General features: G+C 36.0%; 1 protein-coding gene across 2 annotated transcripts in view; it reads right to left on the bottom strand.

The window, feature by feature from the left end:
• The window catches only part of LOC100116669 (coatomer subunit alpha), a 93,485-nt gene extending 73,572 nt beyond the window's left edge, over positions 1-19,913 (bottom strand). The window contains exon 1 of one of the 2 annotated variants that reach the window (XR_512087.4): positions 19,671-19,881. Coding sequence is in view for 1 of the 2 variants with exons in the window: in XM_008206483.4 (XP_008204705.1) it covers positions 19,671-19,750 (80 nt within the window). In the remaining variant the exon portion in view is untranslated. Of the gene's footprint in view, positions 1-19,670 lie in introns of both variants that reach the window. The other variant, XM_008206483.4, reaches the window with a different exon arrangement.
• Between the last annotated feature and the right edge of the window lie 264 nt (positions 19,914-20,177).

The following is a 20,177-nucleotide window of genomic DNA, read 5'->3' as shown; positions in this document are numbered from 1 at the left end:
TCGGGGTCAAAGCGCACTTCGACGATCGTCCCCTACGCGTAGATCTGATAAAATGCTTGCGAAACTTAAAGAACGTCATGATAGCTAGGGGCTTGAACAGCGTAGCATTAATCCGAGACCTCGAGATGCTGACACCGGTCGAATGGACAAAATTAATAGAATTATTTGACGACACATTCATGAACAAGCGTGTTGCCGCGATACTTTACAAAAATAACCTGCCGGTACCCCCGGTTAATGAGCGCTTTAAATTAATACAAGAATACCATATAGCGGCGATGGGTGGACACCGTGGAATGACGAAGCAAGATCGCGAACGATTTTTACTGGCGCAATATGCACCCAGACATTAAGCAATTCGTCGCTCGATGCGCCACCTGTCAAAGCAATAAGCTTGTCCGCGTAAAAATTCGCTTGCCAATGCTGATCAGCAACACGCCATCGACCTCATTCAGGCAGATAGCGTTAGATTTTTATGGGCCCTTGGAGAATTCGAGGCGCGGAAATAAGTACATCTTATCTATCCAAGACATGTTGACAAAGTACATAATTTTAATCCCTACAAAGCATGCAAGCGCCGACGAAGTGGCGCGAGCCCTAACCGAAAAAGTCATTTGCGTATTCGGGCCACCAGCCGCTATCGTTACGGACCAGGGCTCACACTTCCAGAATCGGGTACTGGAAAAGCTCGCGAAAATTTTTCAAATAAAAAAGTTCTGCACCACAGTTTACCACCCGTAATCGAATGGGTCAATAGAGCGCATGCATCACACGCTCACGGAGTACTTACGCAAATACGTGAAAGACACTATGCGATGGGACGAGTGGACAGCGATTTGACAACATGCATACAACTGCACGGAACACGAGAGTACCCGTTACTCGCCTCACGAGTTGCTTTTTGGTACAAAGCTTCGCACTCCGTCCAGCTTCACGCCAAGCATCGACGACATTACGTACAACCAATACATAGACGAAATGACAATTAATTTAACGGAGCTACAGACGACCGCGGCCATGAATCTGGTCTAGTTGAAATACCGGTCGAAATACTACTACGATCGGAAACTTAACACTAAACACTTCCGGGAGGGCGAAACCGTCTTCCTACTAAAAGAACCCAAAAAGGGAAAGCTTGACGCGATCGAGTACCTCGGTCCGTTCGAAATCACCGGCATTAACAGAAAAACGTACAACGTGACAATACGCAATGACGACATTACCAATACCGTACACATAAACAAATTAAATCGGCCGAGTGAACTAGCCAGGCTGATTAACGCGTCGAAAGAAGAATCGGAGTAGGACTTTTTTTTCTGTTTTTTTTCGCGGCACGTGCCGCTCAAAAACAAAACGTAACATGTATAACCCAGTGAGATTGGTCTCCGGCGTCTTGTTACAAGCACCAGCGGGCTACTGGCAATAATCACTAACGCCAACTAATATTTTAGGGCCAGGAGAACCTCAACGCGATCCCTGACCCCGGATCGGCCCCATTCATTCGCCTATTGCAAGAGAACGTAGGCCTAATCACCGAGAAAATTTCACCGCTCACCACGTCAAGCACAGACTGGAAAATAATCCAGAAAGTGGACCGACGGCCGTACTTCAAAGCGAGCGAAATGCTAGAGAAGCATACTGCATTGGTGGCGCACGCATGCGGCGCGCACTGCGAAATCGGGGAGCTGCAGCAAGCGGTTAAAGAAGCCGTACGCCAGGTGGGAAGGGTGCTAGATTTGTTGCTCGTACATAACATCGGGGATGAACCACGCCGCGCACGAAGACCGCTACTCTCATTTATCGGGACAATACACAAATTCCTGTTTGGCACACTAACAGAAGCCGATGAAACCGAAATTCAAGACGCCGTAAGAGCCATAGCAAATGACACCAAAACCACTGCCGCACTGTTAGCAAACCAAACAGAAATAATCGATCGCACCTTATCCGACCTGGATACAAAGTTAATAAGGCTAGAAGCCACGACAGCTATTCTAATAAACAAGTCAATCGCATCCGACAACGAAATAGCGATACGCAGTGCTGTACCAACTGTAAAGGACAACCTGCTGCAGTTCATAATGGACACGGAAGTCCTGACAGACGCAATCCTCTTCGCGACACAGGGCATGGTGGTTATGCCACCAGAAACACTATTGCAAGCCGCAAGAACAGTATCCAACACTGTAGCAAATGCGAAATTCCCCTAGCCAGGCGGCAACTTCTCCGCCATACCAATCCTCAAAATATCCAAGGTAACGGCCCTTCTGGCCAACAGCCACCTGGTGTACCAGCTAGCCATCCCGCTCTTGGATATCCAAAAATTCAATTTATTTAAAGCCTCGCCGCTGTCATCTGTGCAGCATGCGCTAAATATTTCGAATATCGCGGCCTATATTTGGCCCGTATTCCATTTTTTGCAGTAAGTGAATCTAACAGATCGTACATGCCGATACCCCCAGAAAGAATCCATAAGCTACGCAAGCTCGGTGACCTATTGATTGTAGTTAACCCTGAACCAATCAGAGAAATTCGAAGTAACGTCGCATACGAAATCAAAATCGCGTCAGGGCACGCGCTGGAAAAGGCCGAACACTGCGATATTCGAATAAAACAGCTACGCGACACGGTGTGGCTCAGACTCCATAAAACAAATGTCTGAATTTTTTCCGTCAGCAACGCAGAGAACATTTACATACAGTGCCAGCGAGCCGAACAAATAACGTCTGAAATAAGTGGCACAGGGGTACTCGAGTTACGTCCAGGGTGCTCAGCGCACACCGCGAACGCGCACTTGGCCGCCTCGCGTTCGCTAACATCTTACGCAAACGCATCGGTTTTTGATACAGTTGTATTCTACGTCCCCGCAATGCTGACCGAAAGAGGTAGTATCGAAGGCAAAACAATCGAACTGCAACAAGCAATAGTGATCGAAGCCAAAAATCGAGCAGAAAATTCGCATGGCGTAAAATTCGAAACTTTGGAAACCGGCACGGCTCTTCGCTATATAACGACAAATGCGCGTGAAATCGCGGACCGCAAAGTAAAGGCATTCGAGCTAAAGAATTTGTCAAGCTTCACGTCAAAATTGAGCTACTCAAGTTGGACGGCTATAATAATAATAATTGTAATCATAAGCGGCGATTGGATTATCAAAAAGCGTTGCGCCGGTCAGTCGATGCGCAAACTAATTAAGCAGCAGGAAAAACAGCTAGAGCTGCAAACATTGAGGGAGATGAACCGGGCTAGGAGTCGTGATTAAAACTGCCATCTACGCATCGTTCACAAATAATTTCTTTTTCTCTCTGTACACCATTCACCAGCATGAGAATCGTCCTGTCCGCAGTTGGATACTTCTCCGTTCGTAGAAGTACGAAGACTTGAAGCCGTATAAATGGAACTAAGTTAGGCGCAGTGAAACAATAATTGCTTCAATATATTATGCGTTAAAAAAAAAAGCCAAATTGCGACTAATACTAAAACGACACTAGCCGCGCAGAAGCTTAAAAAGCTCTGTACCATAATAATAACACAGCCCCACAATAAAAAAAAATTGTCCCAAAAACTTGACCACGGTACTTAAACAATCAGATCTTTCTCAAGGTCAATTGAAGGTCAAATTATCGAAATACATGAAAAATACACTAAAACCATGGTATCTTGGGATTTTTTCGGGCGCTGAATCCGAATCCGGGCTTATTACTACCCTATCAGGTCATGGTCAAGGTCAGTTGAAGGTCAAATCATAAAGATTCATAAAAAGTAAAATCAAACCATGACATTTAGGGGTTTTTGGGGTCGCTGAATCCGAATCCAGGGTCATTATAGTCCCATAAGGTTATATTTATGGTCAGTTCAAGGTTAGTTCAAGGTCATGGACGTAAAGAGAGTGAAAAAAATGGTTATAAACTGAAACAATCCAAAGGTAATGTAAACCATAAAGCCAAGAACAATATATATGCAAGTACAATCGTATCCTTTAAAACTATATCATAGTTTGCTGCTCCTTCATTTACTTTAAATTTGTTAGAAGTATATGCAATTCAATAAAATACCCGTAAAAATATTAAGCCCATTACTCTTTTTTATGGTAACGTAACTATTTTATTGGCAAATTATCTACGAAGTGGATTACGCTTCCGCTTCTTCGATGTTGATGGTAGATCTCTTTTTAACGACCAACAGTAATTTGCTAACATATTTACGTACCATCTTCCTTGGTACCTGCGCTCCATTTCCTTGATATCTTGGTGAAATCTCTCTCCCTGCTCTTCGCTGTAATCACCTAGGTTTTCTGGAAACTCATCAACATGCGAATATAAAAAGTGTAATTTTAGATTCATTAGGCAGTCTTCATTATCGGGTGTCTCTCTCAGTGTAAGTCCCAAGACGATTGATGTTGACTATCTTGGGTATGTGTTAAGGTCTTATTTCCCAAAAGGTTTCCGAAATCATGTTACAGTAATCTTCATCTCACTTGTATCACTTGTATTTCCTACTTGATACGAACGGATATGAATATGCTGTTTGTTTGGTCCCAGGGTACCGCCACGTGGTGACGGTGGGAAACGACCGATTCTTTTTTTCGGTCGGCTAAACCCCTGGGTGAAGGCTTTAGAGCCGTCATGGCAGACAAACAGCAAAAAATTACGATGCAGGGATTCGGAACCCCAGTATCGGCGGCTGGTCAGGGTGAGCAAGCGGGCCCGCAGGCGTCGTCATCGAGCGACCGCAGCTCTTTGTTAGTGGGAAACTTGGCTTTCGAAGAGTATAATACTACAAGAATTTATCACTTGAGGTCTGGTGAGCAAGAATGCCTTATAGCAAAACGGGATAGTTTTTGTTACATTTGTGGCAAGTATGAGACCCCAAAAAATAGAAGAAAAATCAATCAAAATATTAAAGAGCAGTACAAGAACATGTTTGACTTAGACATGAAAATTGACGAATTTGATTGGGTTCCTAAAATCATATGCGGAATATGTAGGAAAATGCTACAGAAAGGCAAAAATGGTAAAACTGAAGTAAAAATGAAAGTGCCTGCGATATGGAAGGAACCTTTAAGGAAAGAAGACTGTTATTTTTGTAATACGAATTTGCATGGAGTTAATAGTAAAATCAAGTCGCACATTAATTACGCTAACGTTGAAAGTGTCACGAAACCTATATATGAATCGTCAATTGATAAAAGAGAAGATCCACCGGGTACGTACGTAAGTGGAAGTATGGATCTTGAGGAAAATTTAGGAAGACATGATAAAGATGAAATGATAGAAGAAGAAATGGAGGAAGGAGATGTTATTGCGGAAGAAGAAAAATCGCCTCATGAAGACAATGACGTTGCTAGTACAAGTGATACAAGTGACGAGGAATACATCCCCTATAATGCTAAGAAGGAGAAAGGTTCACTTACTCACTACACAAGAAAAAGTGAATGATCTCATACGCGATTTGAGCCTACCAAAGGATGGGGCGGAGTACTTGGCTTCATGGCTAAAAGAAAATACTAATGAAACTGGAAAAATTCAAATTTCTTACTACCGAGACAGAGATAAGAAATATCGTGAAAGATGAAGAATTTCCCTTAGTTTACTGCAAAGATATAGTTGGGTTGATGAATTGCTTTAAACATGGATGTTACAACCCCAACGAGTGGAGATTGTTCATCGATTCGTCGACGAGAAGTTTAAAAGCCGTTCTGTTACACAATACAAATGTTTATGCAGCCATTCCCATAGGATATTTGGTAATACTGAATGAAGAGTACTGTAACATGAAAGTAATATTAGACCGAATAAAATACAATGATCATAAATGGCAAATATGTGGGGATCTTAAAATCATAACAATACTTCTGGGGCAACAATCGGGATTCACAAAATATCTTTGCTATTTATGTGAATGGGATAGTAGGGATAGAAAGAATCATTACATAAAGAGTGTCTGGCCCCTTAGAAAAAAGTTCAAACCGGGTTCTAAGAATATAAAAGAAAAGCCACTTGTTGATCCATCAAAAATGCTTATACCACCTCTGCACATTAAATTGGGACTTATGAAACAATGGGTAAAATCTTTAGACAAAGATGGTAGCTGCTTTAAGTATCTGCGAAATCAGTTTCCCAAATTAAGTGATGCTAAAGTAAATGAAGGAATTTTCGATGGCCCTCAGATTCGTAAGATGATAAATGATGAAATTTTTGTTATGAAAATGAAGCATACAGAGAGAGAAGCATGGTTATGTTTAGAGGACGTAATTACAAATTTTCTTGGAAATCATAAGAGCCCAAATTACGAACAAATAGTTTTAAATTTAGTAAATAGTTACAAAAATCAAGACTTCCTAATAAATCTAAAATTACACTTTTTATATTCGCATGTTGATGAGTTTCCAGAAAACCTAGGTGATTACAGCGAAGAGCAGGGAGAGAGATTTCACCAAGATATCAAGGAAATGGAGCGCAGGTACCAAGGAAGATGGGACGTAAATATGTTAGCAAATTACTGTTGGTCGTTAAAAAGAGATCTACCATCAACATCGGAGAAGCGGAAGCGTAATCCACTTCGTAGATAATTTGCCAATAAAATAGTTACGTTACCATAAAAAAGAGTAATGGGCTTAATATTTTTACGGGTATTTTATTGAATTGCATATACTTCTAACAAATTTAAAGTAAATGAAGGAGCAGCAAACTATGATATAGTTTTAAAGGATACGATTGTACTTGCATATATATTGTTCTTGGCTTTATGGTTTACATTACCTTTGGATTGTTTCAGTTTATAACCATTTTTTTCACTCTCTTTACGTCCATGACCTTGAACTAACCTTGAACTGACCATAAATATAACCTTATGGGACTATAATGACCCTGGATTCGGATTCAGCGACCCCAAAAACCCATAAATGTCATGGTTTGATTTTACTTTTTATGAATCTTTATGATTTGACCTTCAACTGACCTTGACCATGACCTGATAGGGTAGTAATAAGCCCGGATTCGGATTCAGCGCCCGAAAAAATCCCAAGATACCATGGTTTTAGTGTATTTTTCATGTATTTCGATAATTTGACCTTCAATTGACCTTGAGAAAGATCTGATTGTTTAATCTGACCCCGGATTCGGATTCAGCGACCCCAAAAACCCCAAGATACCATGGTTTAGTCTTTTCTTAATGTATTTTGATAATTTGACCCCTATTTGACCTTGAATTAAGATCTGATGGGGTTAAAATGACCCTGGATTCGGATTCAGCGATCCCAAAAACATATAAGTACCGTGGTCAAGTTTTTGGGACTTACAATTTCTTTTTATTGTGGGGCTATGTAATGAATGTTTCTTTTTCAGGAATTAGAAAATTATTCATAAAATATCATTTACCTCATAAAATAATCAGCGGAATTATTATTCAGTCTACCGCACATCTTGTATTAAGGAATAGAATTATGTACTGTCACGTACGCACACTAGCGTACGTTCGGCTTGGTAACAGCCAAGGTGCATCGCGAGCTCGGATAAACCGAGCGGATGCTACCTGATGCCCTTCTTATCATCGATGACGAGTCGTCGCGAGGCTAATTGTCCGAGAGCGGGCGACTCGCGAGTTAGTTCCGCGGGAGCAGCGACCCAAGACACTCACCTCTCTCTTCCTATACGAATAAACAAGAGTACACCTCAAGCCGGACTTATTCTTTCTCCTAATAAACCCGACTGCACCTTTCTCCACGTCTTTGGGCTTGACCCTTTTACGGTACAACGGAAAACCCCGACCCGCACCTCTCTCTCTCTCTCTCGCTCCCTCTCCGTAACAGTTGGCATCCCTTGTGTGGTTGTATTAAAGGAGCAGTTAGGAGTTTATTTTAAATTTTACATTTAACAAGAAGAATTCAAGTGTCAAAAAAAAAAAAAAAAAAAAGTTAACGACGAAGAATAGAATATAATAAAGCTAAGAGGAGAAACAAGCTTGACACGTACAACAAGATAAAGAGAGGACTGATTTCCATTAAAAATATTTTACACAAAGGCAAACAAAGGGAAGAAAGGAAGGGAGTAAAACCAATAAAATTTTACAATACCAAGAAGGAGAAACTCACTTAATTAATATCAAATAATTACAAAAAAAAAAATTCGAAATGAGATTGCCATACTCTCGCACTTCTCGTAGTAATACAGTAAGTACATTTTCATTAAATATCATACAATTATAAATCGACCCCGGCGGGATACACAATTATATATCCGGATTGCGCAGTGCACAAGACAAAATAATAATATTGCGATAAATTGATAAAAGTGCTTGTGATTGATCATAGTTATATTTTTAATTTATATATACTCTCTTACACTTCTTGAGATTATCATATTCGGATAACACACTATAATATTTTTAAACATAAAGACAATTAAAAATACGAAATGGCTTTATCGGGAATTTTCAATTTAAATAAAAACAATGATAAAACGTCGCAGTCCAGAAGCTCGGCACCGATTAGATACAACAATATTAATGATTTAGACGGCGCGGCAAATTTTTATAATAAACTAGACCCGTTAGTTCAAAAAATATTAACGCATTTAGATCCGATAGACGCGGCGGAATTTATCCAACGTACAGCTAGATTGCGACCTTCGTCGACAACCGGACCTTATCCGGATTACACGCAGTCAGAGCCGCAGAATAAAAATAATTTTTCATTAAATCTGCCGTCACACACACACATGCTGTTAAAAGCGAGCCGGTATTTACCACTACTGTTAGACAAAATCCGCAGCAGCATTGCCAGCCAACAACACATTACACGGGCGCTATTCCTAAACACTTCACCTGTAGCATACCACAATCACAAAATATAATGCAACCGTCTTTTATCCCGACATCAATTAATACACAGTCAGGACTACATCACAATCACACAGACTCCGCGTATAATACGCAAAATACATTAACATACCTACCACAATTAAGACAAGATAATTTAACAGCGAACGCATATTTACAACAAAATCGCACAAATTCTCTTTACCCTATGAATCATTCACATAATATTCAAGGGGCGAATCAATGACGTTGGGGCAAAATAATCATGAAAATTATAATAATCAAAATACAGTTCAAAAAGATAAGGAAGCAAATTCATACTCTTGTAATTACTGTGGATCAAAGGGCCATTTACTACCATAGACGTTTGCCGAATTAAAAATTATCAAGTTGGAGTAAATAATAATTACAATAATAATCGCAATGACAACGATGAATATTTCAATCGCAATAGTGATGCAAGAAATGCCGATGTGCCTCGCAACAATAATAACAATTATAACCTTATCAGCGCGAGACCGGATGACAGACGTCCAGGTAACAAGTGTCGAGCAGTCAGGAAAAAATCTCAGATATATTTAAACAATCATGCGAGCCAGAAATTCTTCAGTGGCATCTGGTAACGAAAAATACAAAACCCCACAGCGAGTCAGACGATACCAATAGGAGTGATAGTACTGACAATGTGAAAATATCACACCACTCTAAAAAGTCGATACACTCATCGAACTTAAGAAAATCATTTAATAAAAGCAATGCAGCGGCAAAAGAATTAAATACGAATACAATAAAGAGCAGCAAATCACATCATACGGTAAATATCAGATTAGCAACAGCAGGACGCTCTCCACCGCTTATATCGCTCGGTATCGATAACTTAGTAAAGAAAGAAGCAGGCTTTTACATAGACACAGGGGCAGAAATTTCAGTAATTAAAAGAAAATATGTTAACGATAATATTTCTACAATTTGCAAAGATACTATACTGGCAATAACAGGCGAATGTATAACTCTTGGAAGATTAAACATAAAAATAAATGATGATATTTTTTGCGACATTCATATTGTCCCCGATAGCTTCACCGTTGACTTTGCGGGTCTAATCGTTTGTGACATCATAAGAGAGTACAATGGAAAAATAGACATTTCACAAAAAACTCTGCAGTTGCAAGGAATCATATTCCCATTCAAGAGAGAAGAAACATTCACAATTCCCGCCAAATCACGCCAGATTATTTTTGTAAGAATAACTAATCAGGAAGTAGAAGTCGAATGGGTTCCTATACAAGATTTAGGACCGAATATTTTATTTGGTAACTTTATCGCAACGAACAAAAGTAACATATTGCTACAATACAAGCCACCGCCCCATAAAGATATCTGTACCGCACATTGAATTAATCGAATGTTCAGCTTCTAAGCAAAACGACGGCAATGTCGTCGATGAGGACGACTATATTGGCGACAATCATTACAACATATGCTCCTTATTTTACAATAAAAATGAACTTATCGACGTCGCTGTGAAAAATCTAATTTTAACAGAAAATCTGGATTTAAGAAAAGAAAAAGTAGATAAGAATATGTCTATCGTAGATATGAAAGGATACACAGTCTGGAAAGCCAGGCCTCCAAGAGAAAAACCACCTTGGAATAATCAGATCTATTTTTACCGCATCCATAGAGCGCGCCGTTAATATTTAAAAAGTACTCTTGATTTCTTCATAATTTTTTCATCGCGGCTATAGGATACGCGACAAACAGTAGAATATTACTCAATCCATTCATTAATTTTATTTACCGTGGCCATAGGGCGCGCGGCTAAAATTTTTATTTTTAGAAATAACTCACTGTTAATTTCAATAGTCACTTTACTACAGCGGCTGTAGGACGCTAGCTTTGTCAGTTATAATGATTATAATTTAATGTCAGCTCGCGTGTTATGTATTTCGATTAAATAAATAAATGAATTAATACGCATAAGCTATATTTATCGCGGCCATAGGGCGCGCGATATACGCACAACTCAATCGCGGCTACAAGCTTTTACTTTTAAATGTTTCAAATTTGGTATTCACTTAATTTTTTGTGTTTCGATTTCTTATATCCTAAAGTACAGTTTCAATCACAAGCTATATACTAATAGGCATAGCTTTGACGTGACTATTTATATTTTATTTGGAAATGCGCAATCCCCGGGGGTCCCGTTCTGTTTGTACTCTCTTTAATGACCTCTTTCCTTTTATATTGTTCGTTTCTTTAATACTCTCCACCTGCGTCCTTCTTTATACTTCTTGTTTATTGTATATGTTTGCGCTTTCTCACTAGGTGTGTCTGACGCTTTTGTTTCTGCACTCTTTAATTTATTCTCGTTTTTAATCTCGTTTTCTGTTGTCGGCGCGTCTTGCTGTACGTTGATCGCTGTTTTGGATGCTAGTGGATATTTTTAAGAAGTGCGAGCGGCGAACTATGGGCGATTTCAGGAAAAGTATTGTCAAAATCAAATTGCGCCTCTCAGGAAAGTACTAGGGACCTAACTTTTTTTTTAAATGAAGGTTGTACTTCTCAGATATAGGGAAAAATATCAGAATATTGTTTTCTGACGATGTCGAGCCGGGGCACCTATGAAAAGTACGAAATTTTAAGAAAACGATATTTTAGCTACTTGTTAATGCATTAATATGCCATAAAAATGCATTTTAAAATAATTGGGAATTTTTAAGACAATCATATACTATTTTTTTAATTAATGAATGATTTTTTTTACCTACATAACCTAAAAATTCATCTATTTCGACCTATTGTACTAAGAAACGTGAATCCGGGACTTAAAATTATCATAAATCACGGACATCTAATTTGATTAGCTTCGAATATTATATTCTAATAATACGGCACTATATAAACAAGAAAACATGTTATTTTAAAGTATTCTAACCTACAGGAATTTTAAATCTGAGAAGTTTCATTCTGTAGCATGAAAGATTTCAAAGTTAACACACATAAGATTGTTGATAAAATAAAATATTATTATTCTCACCACATATAACGTACATAAATTGTTATATATATATATATATATATATATATATACACACACACACACGCACGCACGCACACACACACACACACATATATACAGGGTGACCCAATTTAAACGGGCACCGCTCATAACTCGTCAGGGACAGCCACAATCGAAAAAATGGTAGAGACCAAAGTTGTAGGATATCGAAGGGGCAACCCGATGGTGACCTTGGATTTGACTTTGAACGCGTTTTTCAAGGTCATTTGAAGGTCAACTTTGGTTTTTTAAATAGGAACCCCATTCTTTTATTGCGGGAATGGAAAGAGCGGTAAATTTTACGTTCAGAATGGTATGTTCGGTTGCGGCACTGAAGGTCATCTCAATGTCCTGCAGCCAGAATGAAACCCCGCCTACGTAATTCCTCTAGCAACGCCAAATTAAAAAAAAGTGGTAGAGACCAAAGTTGTTGTATAGGGGGGGGGGGGGGGGGGGAGAATTGTGACCTCGAATTTGAGCCAGTCCTACAAGGTCATTTCAAGGTCAAATTATTTTTTTTCAAACTTTACTTTTACTTTGTATCCGAGATGAAATCCCTTCTTAGATGTTCTCTGTCCAGGGGCCAAGACGCAAATGAGCCCTCGCTAGCGTCCAAACATAAGTCTCGCTATTCCCCGAATGATCCCTTCCGACGGTTAACTTGCGAATGACTCCTCTAGGTGGTCGCCACCTACCTACCCGAACTCCTGATGTGCGAAAAATAAAAATGGCTCCCGAAATAAGCCTTTTAAAATAAGTCCCGCGCTCAGTCTTGCCACCGCGACTCCGTCGAACCTTCCCCTACGACGCTTAACTCACGAATGATTTTCAAGCAGGCGCCCCGGCCCCGCGCCGTACCTTCCGCCCGAACTTTCGATTTGCAAAAATAAAAATAGCCTCCGAAAATTGCCGAAAGAGTCTCACACTCGGCCTTCCGCCAAAAATATTAACGAAAATTTTTATTAAAAAGCCAATCATCGATACAGAAAAAGATTAAGTAAAACATCGAAGTATTGTAGAAAAACGTCAAAGTTTGATAAAAACGTAAAAAAAATATTAAATGTTTTATTTTTAAAAAATCATAAATTGATAAACCGTAATGCCAAAATATGAATAGAATTTTACAATAAAAAGCCATCGATACAGAAAAAGAAAAAGTAAAACATCGAAGTATAAAGTAAAAAAGTTTTTATATTTATTTTACACACATTTATTATTTGAATCAGAAATAAATTGCATTATGTTTTTTTAAATAACGTTGTTGTTTTTCCATTTAATTTATTCATAAATTATTATTGTTTTAAGTATACATAGATATACATACATACGTATGTTTGTATACATATGCTATACACACATACATGTAAACACGCATGTTGAAAATACATATGTATAAGCAGAATTATAAAGTTTGTAATACATACCATGTCGTCACACAGATTATACATACAATTACTGGCAACAGTTAATATAATTATTTAGTGATAATTCCACTGTATAAATATTTTAATTCTATTAGAAATATTTTTGCAGCAGAAATTGGTAGGTACTTAAATTTTTTGCACTTTTCTATTAGATAAGTAATAATAAACAACCAACAACACTAAAAAATGTATGTTCATTATTTAAACTTGTACAATATGTAAGCTGTAAAATATTGTATTTAACACGATAATAATTAATTAATAACATACATATTAATATAAAATATTGCATCTAAAGTTATGTTAATGTAAAAAATCTTGGTCTTGCCTTCATCTGCCGGTGTCTTCACGTCTTGCCTTCATCGGCCGGGCTATGATTCTTGCCTTAATCGGCCGGTGTCTTCACGTCTTGCCTTCATCGGCCGGGCTATGATTCTTGCCTTAATCGGCCGGTGTCTTCACGTCTTGCCTTCATCGGCCGGATCAAAATGGGACCTGAAAATCCACCCTGCTACGTCCTCGTCGTGGGTCCTGGACATCAAGTTTTATAATGATGACAAAACGCAGGAAATGGTACGCTAAATGATTAAAATCTTTTCTTCTATTTTAAATTTACTACTTCGTTTAAAGTGCAACATTTTACACGCTTTCAGGATCCGGAGTCGAAAAAGTGGGTGCTGTTTGAAAAAAAATAATTTGACCTTGAAATGACCTTGTAGGACTGGCTCAAATTCGAGGTCACAATTCTCCCCCCCCCCCCCCTATACAACAACTTTGGTCTCTACCACTTTTTTTTAATTTGGCGTTGCTAGAGGAATTACGTAGGCGGGATTTCATTCTGGCTGCAGGACATTGAGATGACCTTCAGTGCCGCAACCGAACATACCATTCTGAACGTAAAATTTACCGCTCTTTCCATTCCCGCAATAAAAGAATGGGGTTCCTATTTAAAAATCCAAAGTTGACCTTCAAATGACCTTGAAAAACGCGTTCAAGGTCAAATCCAAGGTCACCATCGGGTTGTCCCCTCGATATCCTACAACTTTAATCTCTACCAATTTTTTTAATTTGGCGTTGCTAGAGGAATTACGTAGGCGGGGTTTCATTCTGGCTGCATGACCTTGCGATGACCTTCAGTGCCGCAACCGAACATACCATTCTGAACGTAAAATTTACCGCTCTTTCCATTCCCGCAATAAAAGAATGGGGTTCCTATTTAAAAATCCAAAGTTGACCTTCAAATGACCTTGAAAAACGCGTTCAAGGTCAAATCCAAGGTCACCACCGGGTTGCCCCTTCGATATCCTACAACTTTGGTCTCTACCATTTTTTCGATTGTGGCTGTCCCTGACGAGTTATGAGCGGTGCCCGTTTAAATTGGGTCACCCTGTATATAATTATGTAACCTAGACTATTACATTACATATTAATGCTATAGTATTTACACGTTATATAGTAACAATCAGCAACGAAATAATAACTATGTGATATAAGTACCACTTACCATTACTTTATATAGATAATATCAGATAATAGGAAATATTAGGATATAACAAAAAATACTAATAGTCAAAATTATATAAATATCATTATTTGCAATTATTTGTTTTTTTTATATTTTCTAAAAGAATTTTGTTTTTGTTTAATTTCTTAATTATTATTGATTATTATTAATTTATATTTAATTTTTATTTGGAAATGAATATAGTGATAAGTAATCTTATTTGTTATTATTTTTAATTATTTGTCATTATTTTTTCAAATGTTATCGTAGTGTACAGAGTATATGGAGTTCATGCTCAATTTTCTAAAATGATTTTTCTCTTTGTAATATTTAATATTGTCATGTTTTGATCATTTAAATATTATGAATGTACATAAAAATATATTATATAATATTTATATTATTTTTATGTGCATTCATAAGTTCATATTTATCGAAAATTGACATTATTTAAATATTACAAAAAGAAAAAACATTTTAAAAAATTGCGCATAAAATCTATATACTTTATGCACTACTTTAACATACCTAACTCGAATTTAGGCAAAATATGAGAACTCAAGGAGACTCACGTCTTTCACAGCTACAATTGTGTGAAAAAAAAGAAAAGGGATCGCTATAAGAGAATAACTCCGTTCAAACATACGTGCGCAATTCATGGCAAGTAAAATGATGTTCTTTATCATCTTCGACTATATCAAAATAGCATTTCATGCACAATTAAGACCAGATCATGTATAGTAATATACATATAATGATCTTCAAGCAATCCATTGCTTATGAAACAAAGATAAGGTGAACACATTTGTCATGACAACAAATAGTATATCTTCGATATACTCAGCTGTAAAACAACGAATAAGATACAAAGATAGAAGTTCATCCCGTAATTTTCATTTTCCTACAATCATTACCTGGGATATGACGAGGGAAACGAGAGACACAATAAAAAATTTGAGCGGGATTCCTTCACTTGACTTCGAGTTATAGTTGGTCAAAGTTTGGAATTCAAGCAATTATTGCATTTTTTGCAAAACTACCCAGATACTTTTTTTTGCAAAATATTTTGAATTTTTCAATAAAAATATTTTTAAAGCCCTATATATATGTTAAGGCTATCTTATTTGCATTTCAAACCTTAAAATGTGAAAATCTGAATGTTTGAATTTTCTAATTGATATAATATTTTTAACTATATGTAAGCACACAATCATTATTATTAATAAATATATCATTATTGATAAAAAATATAATGAGAATGTCGAACAAATTCTAATCTCGCACACTTGAAGCAGACACTCGAACGAGACTGAGGTAAGGTAAAGTTGCCTATTATGAAACGATTTTCGGGCACTTTTTTTTCTACTCATATTATGAATAAATAAATCGTATAAAATCATATACTATTGTGACTCAGTGCACTGAGAAAACTAGATATTAAAATTTACTACAAACGCAGGAAAAATTACTATATTATATAGTAACGGATGGTTATACTTGCTTTGTATTAAATTTTACTATCTGAGATAGTAATTTCTATACTGAAATAAAATTTTTAAAAATATAATTTTTTTTTGCTGGCCAATTTTACGAGCTTATTCGAATATGATTATTATTATTATTATTGATATTTAATGTTGTTAAGTGAAAGAAATAAACGAATGAAAGAAATTTTTCTACGGTGACGGGAATTGAACCTGGACCTCTGTAATGGGAGTCGAGCGCGCTGAACACTTACCCAAACAGTACTGTTATGTACTAAATTTCAAATCTGATATATTAATCACATTTACTCATGAGTTATATTAATAATTATAATATTAATAATAAATTGACCAAAATTAATAAATAATAGCAGCAAATGATATTGTATCACTTAATAATATCAGATAAACAAAAAATTATAGATTTTGGTCTCTGCTTACTGCATAAATCAACTTTATAACCTCAAATTCTGGCACACGGAGAAATTCTTAAAATAATTTTTACTATATAATGTAGTAATTTCTAGTAAACACGTAACAAATTTTAATATAAGTTAATTTTAATATAAAAGCAGTAGGTAGTTGTAAACTACTTGTTGTGTACTGCTTTTCTACTTGTACTGAAAGCTAGGTAGCTGTGTATCTTTGTTGGTATCAATAGACATGAAATGTACTAGGTAATAAGTGTCAAATTTGCATATAAAACCACTTATCAGCCATTATATCATGTTTGTTTACTACATAACTTTTAGTAGTATTTCAGATCCATTCTGAAACTTTGCAGCTACTTTTTTTACTATAAAAAGGTACTTTCTTACTGTATTGAGGTTCTCGGAGTTCGGATAAAAAATTAAGATTTTCACATTTTAAAGTTACAATGCAAATAAGGTAGCCTCAACATATATATATATATATATATATATATATATATATATATATATATATATATATATATATATATATATATATATATATATATATATAGGGCTTTAAAAATATTCTTATTGAAAAATTCAGAAAATTTCACAAAAAAAGTATCTGGGTAGTTATAGTTAAAAATGTATCCCTTATACGCTACATAACTACCTCTGGACTCGCAACGCAAATGCCATCTAGACCTACAATTAATATTTCTATGATTTTAAGCAAAATTTTGTATGAATCTCCTTTATTTTGGTTATTACGTTACATATAAAATAATTGGTTACTTTAAAGTTATATTATTTCTTCGTATTTGTCAAAACTAGTTTGTATAGGACCTTAGTATAGCTAATTTTTGCCGCAAAAATTGGCGCTGTCGGCAGTAGTTACATAGCCTATGAGCTACAAATCATTGAAAATAGGCAAAAAATGCAAAAATTGCTTAAAATCCCAACTATGACCAACTATAACTTGAAGCCAAGTGAAGGAATCGTGCTGAAATTTTTTTCTGGGAATAAGGTACAACATGTAGAACACATATATACAATTTGGGCAAAAATTAAAATTTTCATCTTCGATTTCACAGAGAACCACCCATATATTGATATTTGATATTTTAAAAATATTAAATTGATGAGTTTAAACTTTTGTATAGTTGATTCTGTAACCCTGAGTCACCCTGTAACCCTGTAAATCAGAAAATTTTTTTAGATATAAGAAAAATGAATGCCATTTATAGTAATACTTGTTGCACAAATGGACAATATAGTAAGAATGTTATTTCAACAACACAGCACAAGAGGTTATGGAGTCGGAATTTCGAAACCTTTTATTTATTGAATATATGTTTTTTCACTAACATAGTGTGAAATATAAGTGATGTTTGTTTATATAGATGCAATTTCCCTGTGCAATATTTATAAATTCATATTAAATTTAAATATTTTAGTGTATTTCATAACAGAGGGATGCTGTTTCATAAATGGGTGCCGGTAAGAAAATCGTGTTTCATAATAGGGCCTAAAATTACATTCATTATTTTATTTATAAATTATTAAATTTGATATTAATTGAAACTGAAATCCACAATTCAGATTCTACATGAAATAGCGCTTCCAATGAGTCACAATTATTTTATTTATAAATTATTAAATTTGATATTAATTAAAACTGTAAACCACAATTCAAATTCTACATGAGTCATAATAGTATATGATTTAGTATGCGCTTCCAATATGTCACAATATTATATGATTTGATACGATTTATTTATTCATAATATGAGTAGAAATAAAGTGCCCGAAAATCGTTTCATAATAGGCGACTTTACCTTACCTCAGTCTCCTTCAAGTGTCTGCTTCAAGTGTGCGAGATTAGAATTTGTTCGGCATTCTCATTATATTTTTGATCAATATAATGATTGTGTGCTTACATATAGTTAAAAATATTATATCAATTAAAAAATTCAAATAATTATGTATTTTCTTATTAGTACAACAGGTATTTCCAAAAAAAGCCACTTATTATCATTATTAGTACAAGTTGTCATATTACTAAATTTCATACAAATAACATCGACCCCTATTTTGCTGTGCTAGAAGACAAAAATTTTGAAAGTGTTTCGCGTACACTACATATATTTTCGTGGATGGGATTAAAACTTATATTATATTAAGTATACCTGAAGGACTTTGCGTGCGCTAAAAAAAGTGCATATACTTAGTAGCACAAGATAACCTACTTTTATACATACACCATGACTTATGTTTATATATCTTCACTTAAGCAATTGTGTGATATTAGTTTAATTAGGTGTAATACAACTTCGAAGACCAAAATTCTAAATCAGCATTCACTACTTCAGATTTTCTTTAGTATTGTGCAATGAAGAGCACTTTTGAATCTACTTAAAACATGCAGCTTCTATACCAAGGCATATGACACATATACATTTTTTTATCTTTCACTGTATATCTGTATCTATTATACAATTTAGTGAGTTTTAAAACACGGTGTATGTATAAAAGTGTTCGCACAACTATCATTTGCTAAAGCAATAATCACTCTGTCCTCACAAGTTAAATATATGTAGCGTACGCGAAAAGCTCTGTAGCGTACGCGAGTAGCTTTGTATCGTATTCGAAATATTTATTTCGCGTACGCAATAACGTGCGCCAAGACAATCTCAAAAAATTATTCAAAAAAATAGTTGAAAATATGCTATTTTTTCAATCTTTTTTTATAAATTAAGGTATCGAATAATTCTAGAAATAGTTTAAGTAATATATAAATTAAAATACATCATAAAAAAAGTAAAAGTTAATGTTTCTTATCAGTAAATAAGTAACTGCATTTGATTATTAGTTGTATGTACCCACATATTTTTATAAGTTAATAACAGGTTAAAATAGTATTAATGATAATGATTTCGCTAATGTAAAAAATAAATTCATATTAACCTAACAAGTATCCATGGTCTTTTGGGATGAAAAGACAAACCCTTGACTCTAGCAGATTTGGTTTCAAATTTAGTTAACATCTTACTTCCAGCAAACTACTTGATTTTAATGGATTATCTTTTTTTCAAATGTTTTCAATCTAAATAAATGCTACTTTGTACACGTCACTTTTTTATAGGCACGTCACTTTAACAAAATAAATAAAGGTCACGGCACAGTGCTAAGGTCACGATCACGAAGACCACGGTGTAAGATAAAGAGGTGGACTGACTGCCCCCACTCTTTGTGACAGTTATTGAAGCCCTTCGCTTCGCCTCCGTGTGGCGGCGCCACAGAAACAGTGGTCCAGATGATACATACCTACGGTCAGCGCTTGAACACGTGCGTTGGTGTGAGTGCGCTACTCACCGACGCGGTCCGCAATGCGTGTGTACGTAAATAACTACCGTTTCTTTTGTCCGTGTCGGCGCGCGGTAAAAATGCGTCTAAATTTTTAATGTTTTTATT

Source organism: Nasonia vitripennis, assembly GCF_009193385.2.
Source record: "Nasonia vitripennis strain AsymCx chromosome 3 unlocalized genomic scaffold, Nvit_psr_1.1 chr3_random0003, whole genome shotgun sequence".
NCBI lineage: Eukaryota > Metazoa > Arthropoda > Insecta > Hymenoptera > Pteromalidae > Nasonia > Nasonia vitripennis.
The sequence above is the reverse complement of the archived record's forward strand: the minus strand, read 5'-3'. Positions and strand labels throughout refer to the sequence as shown.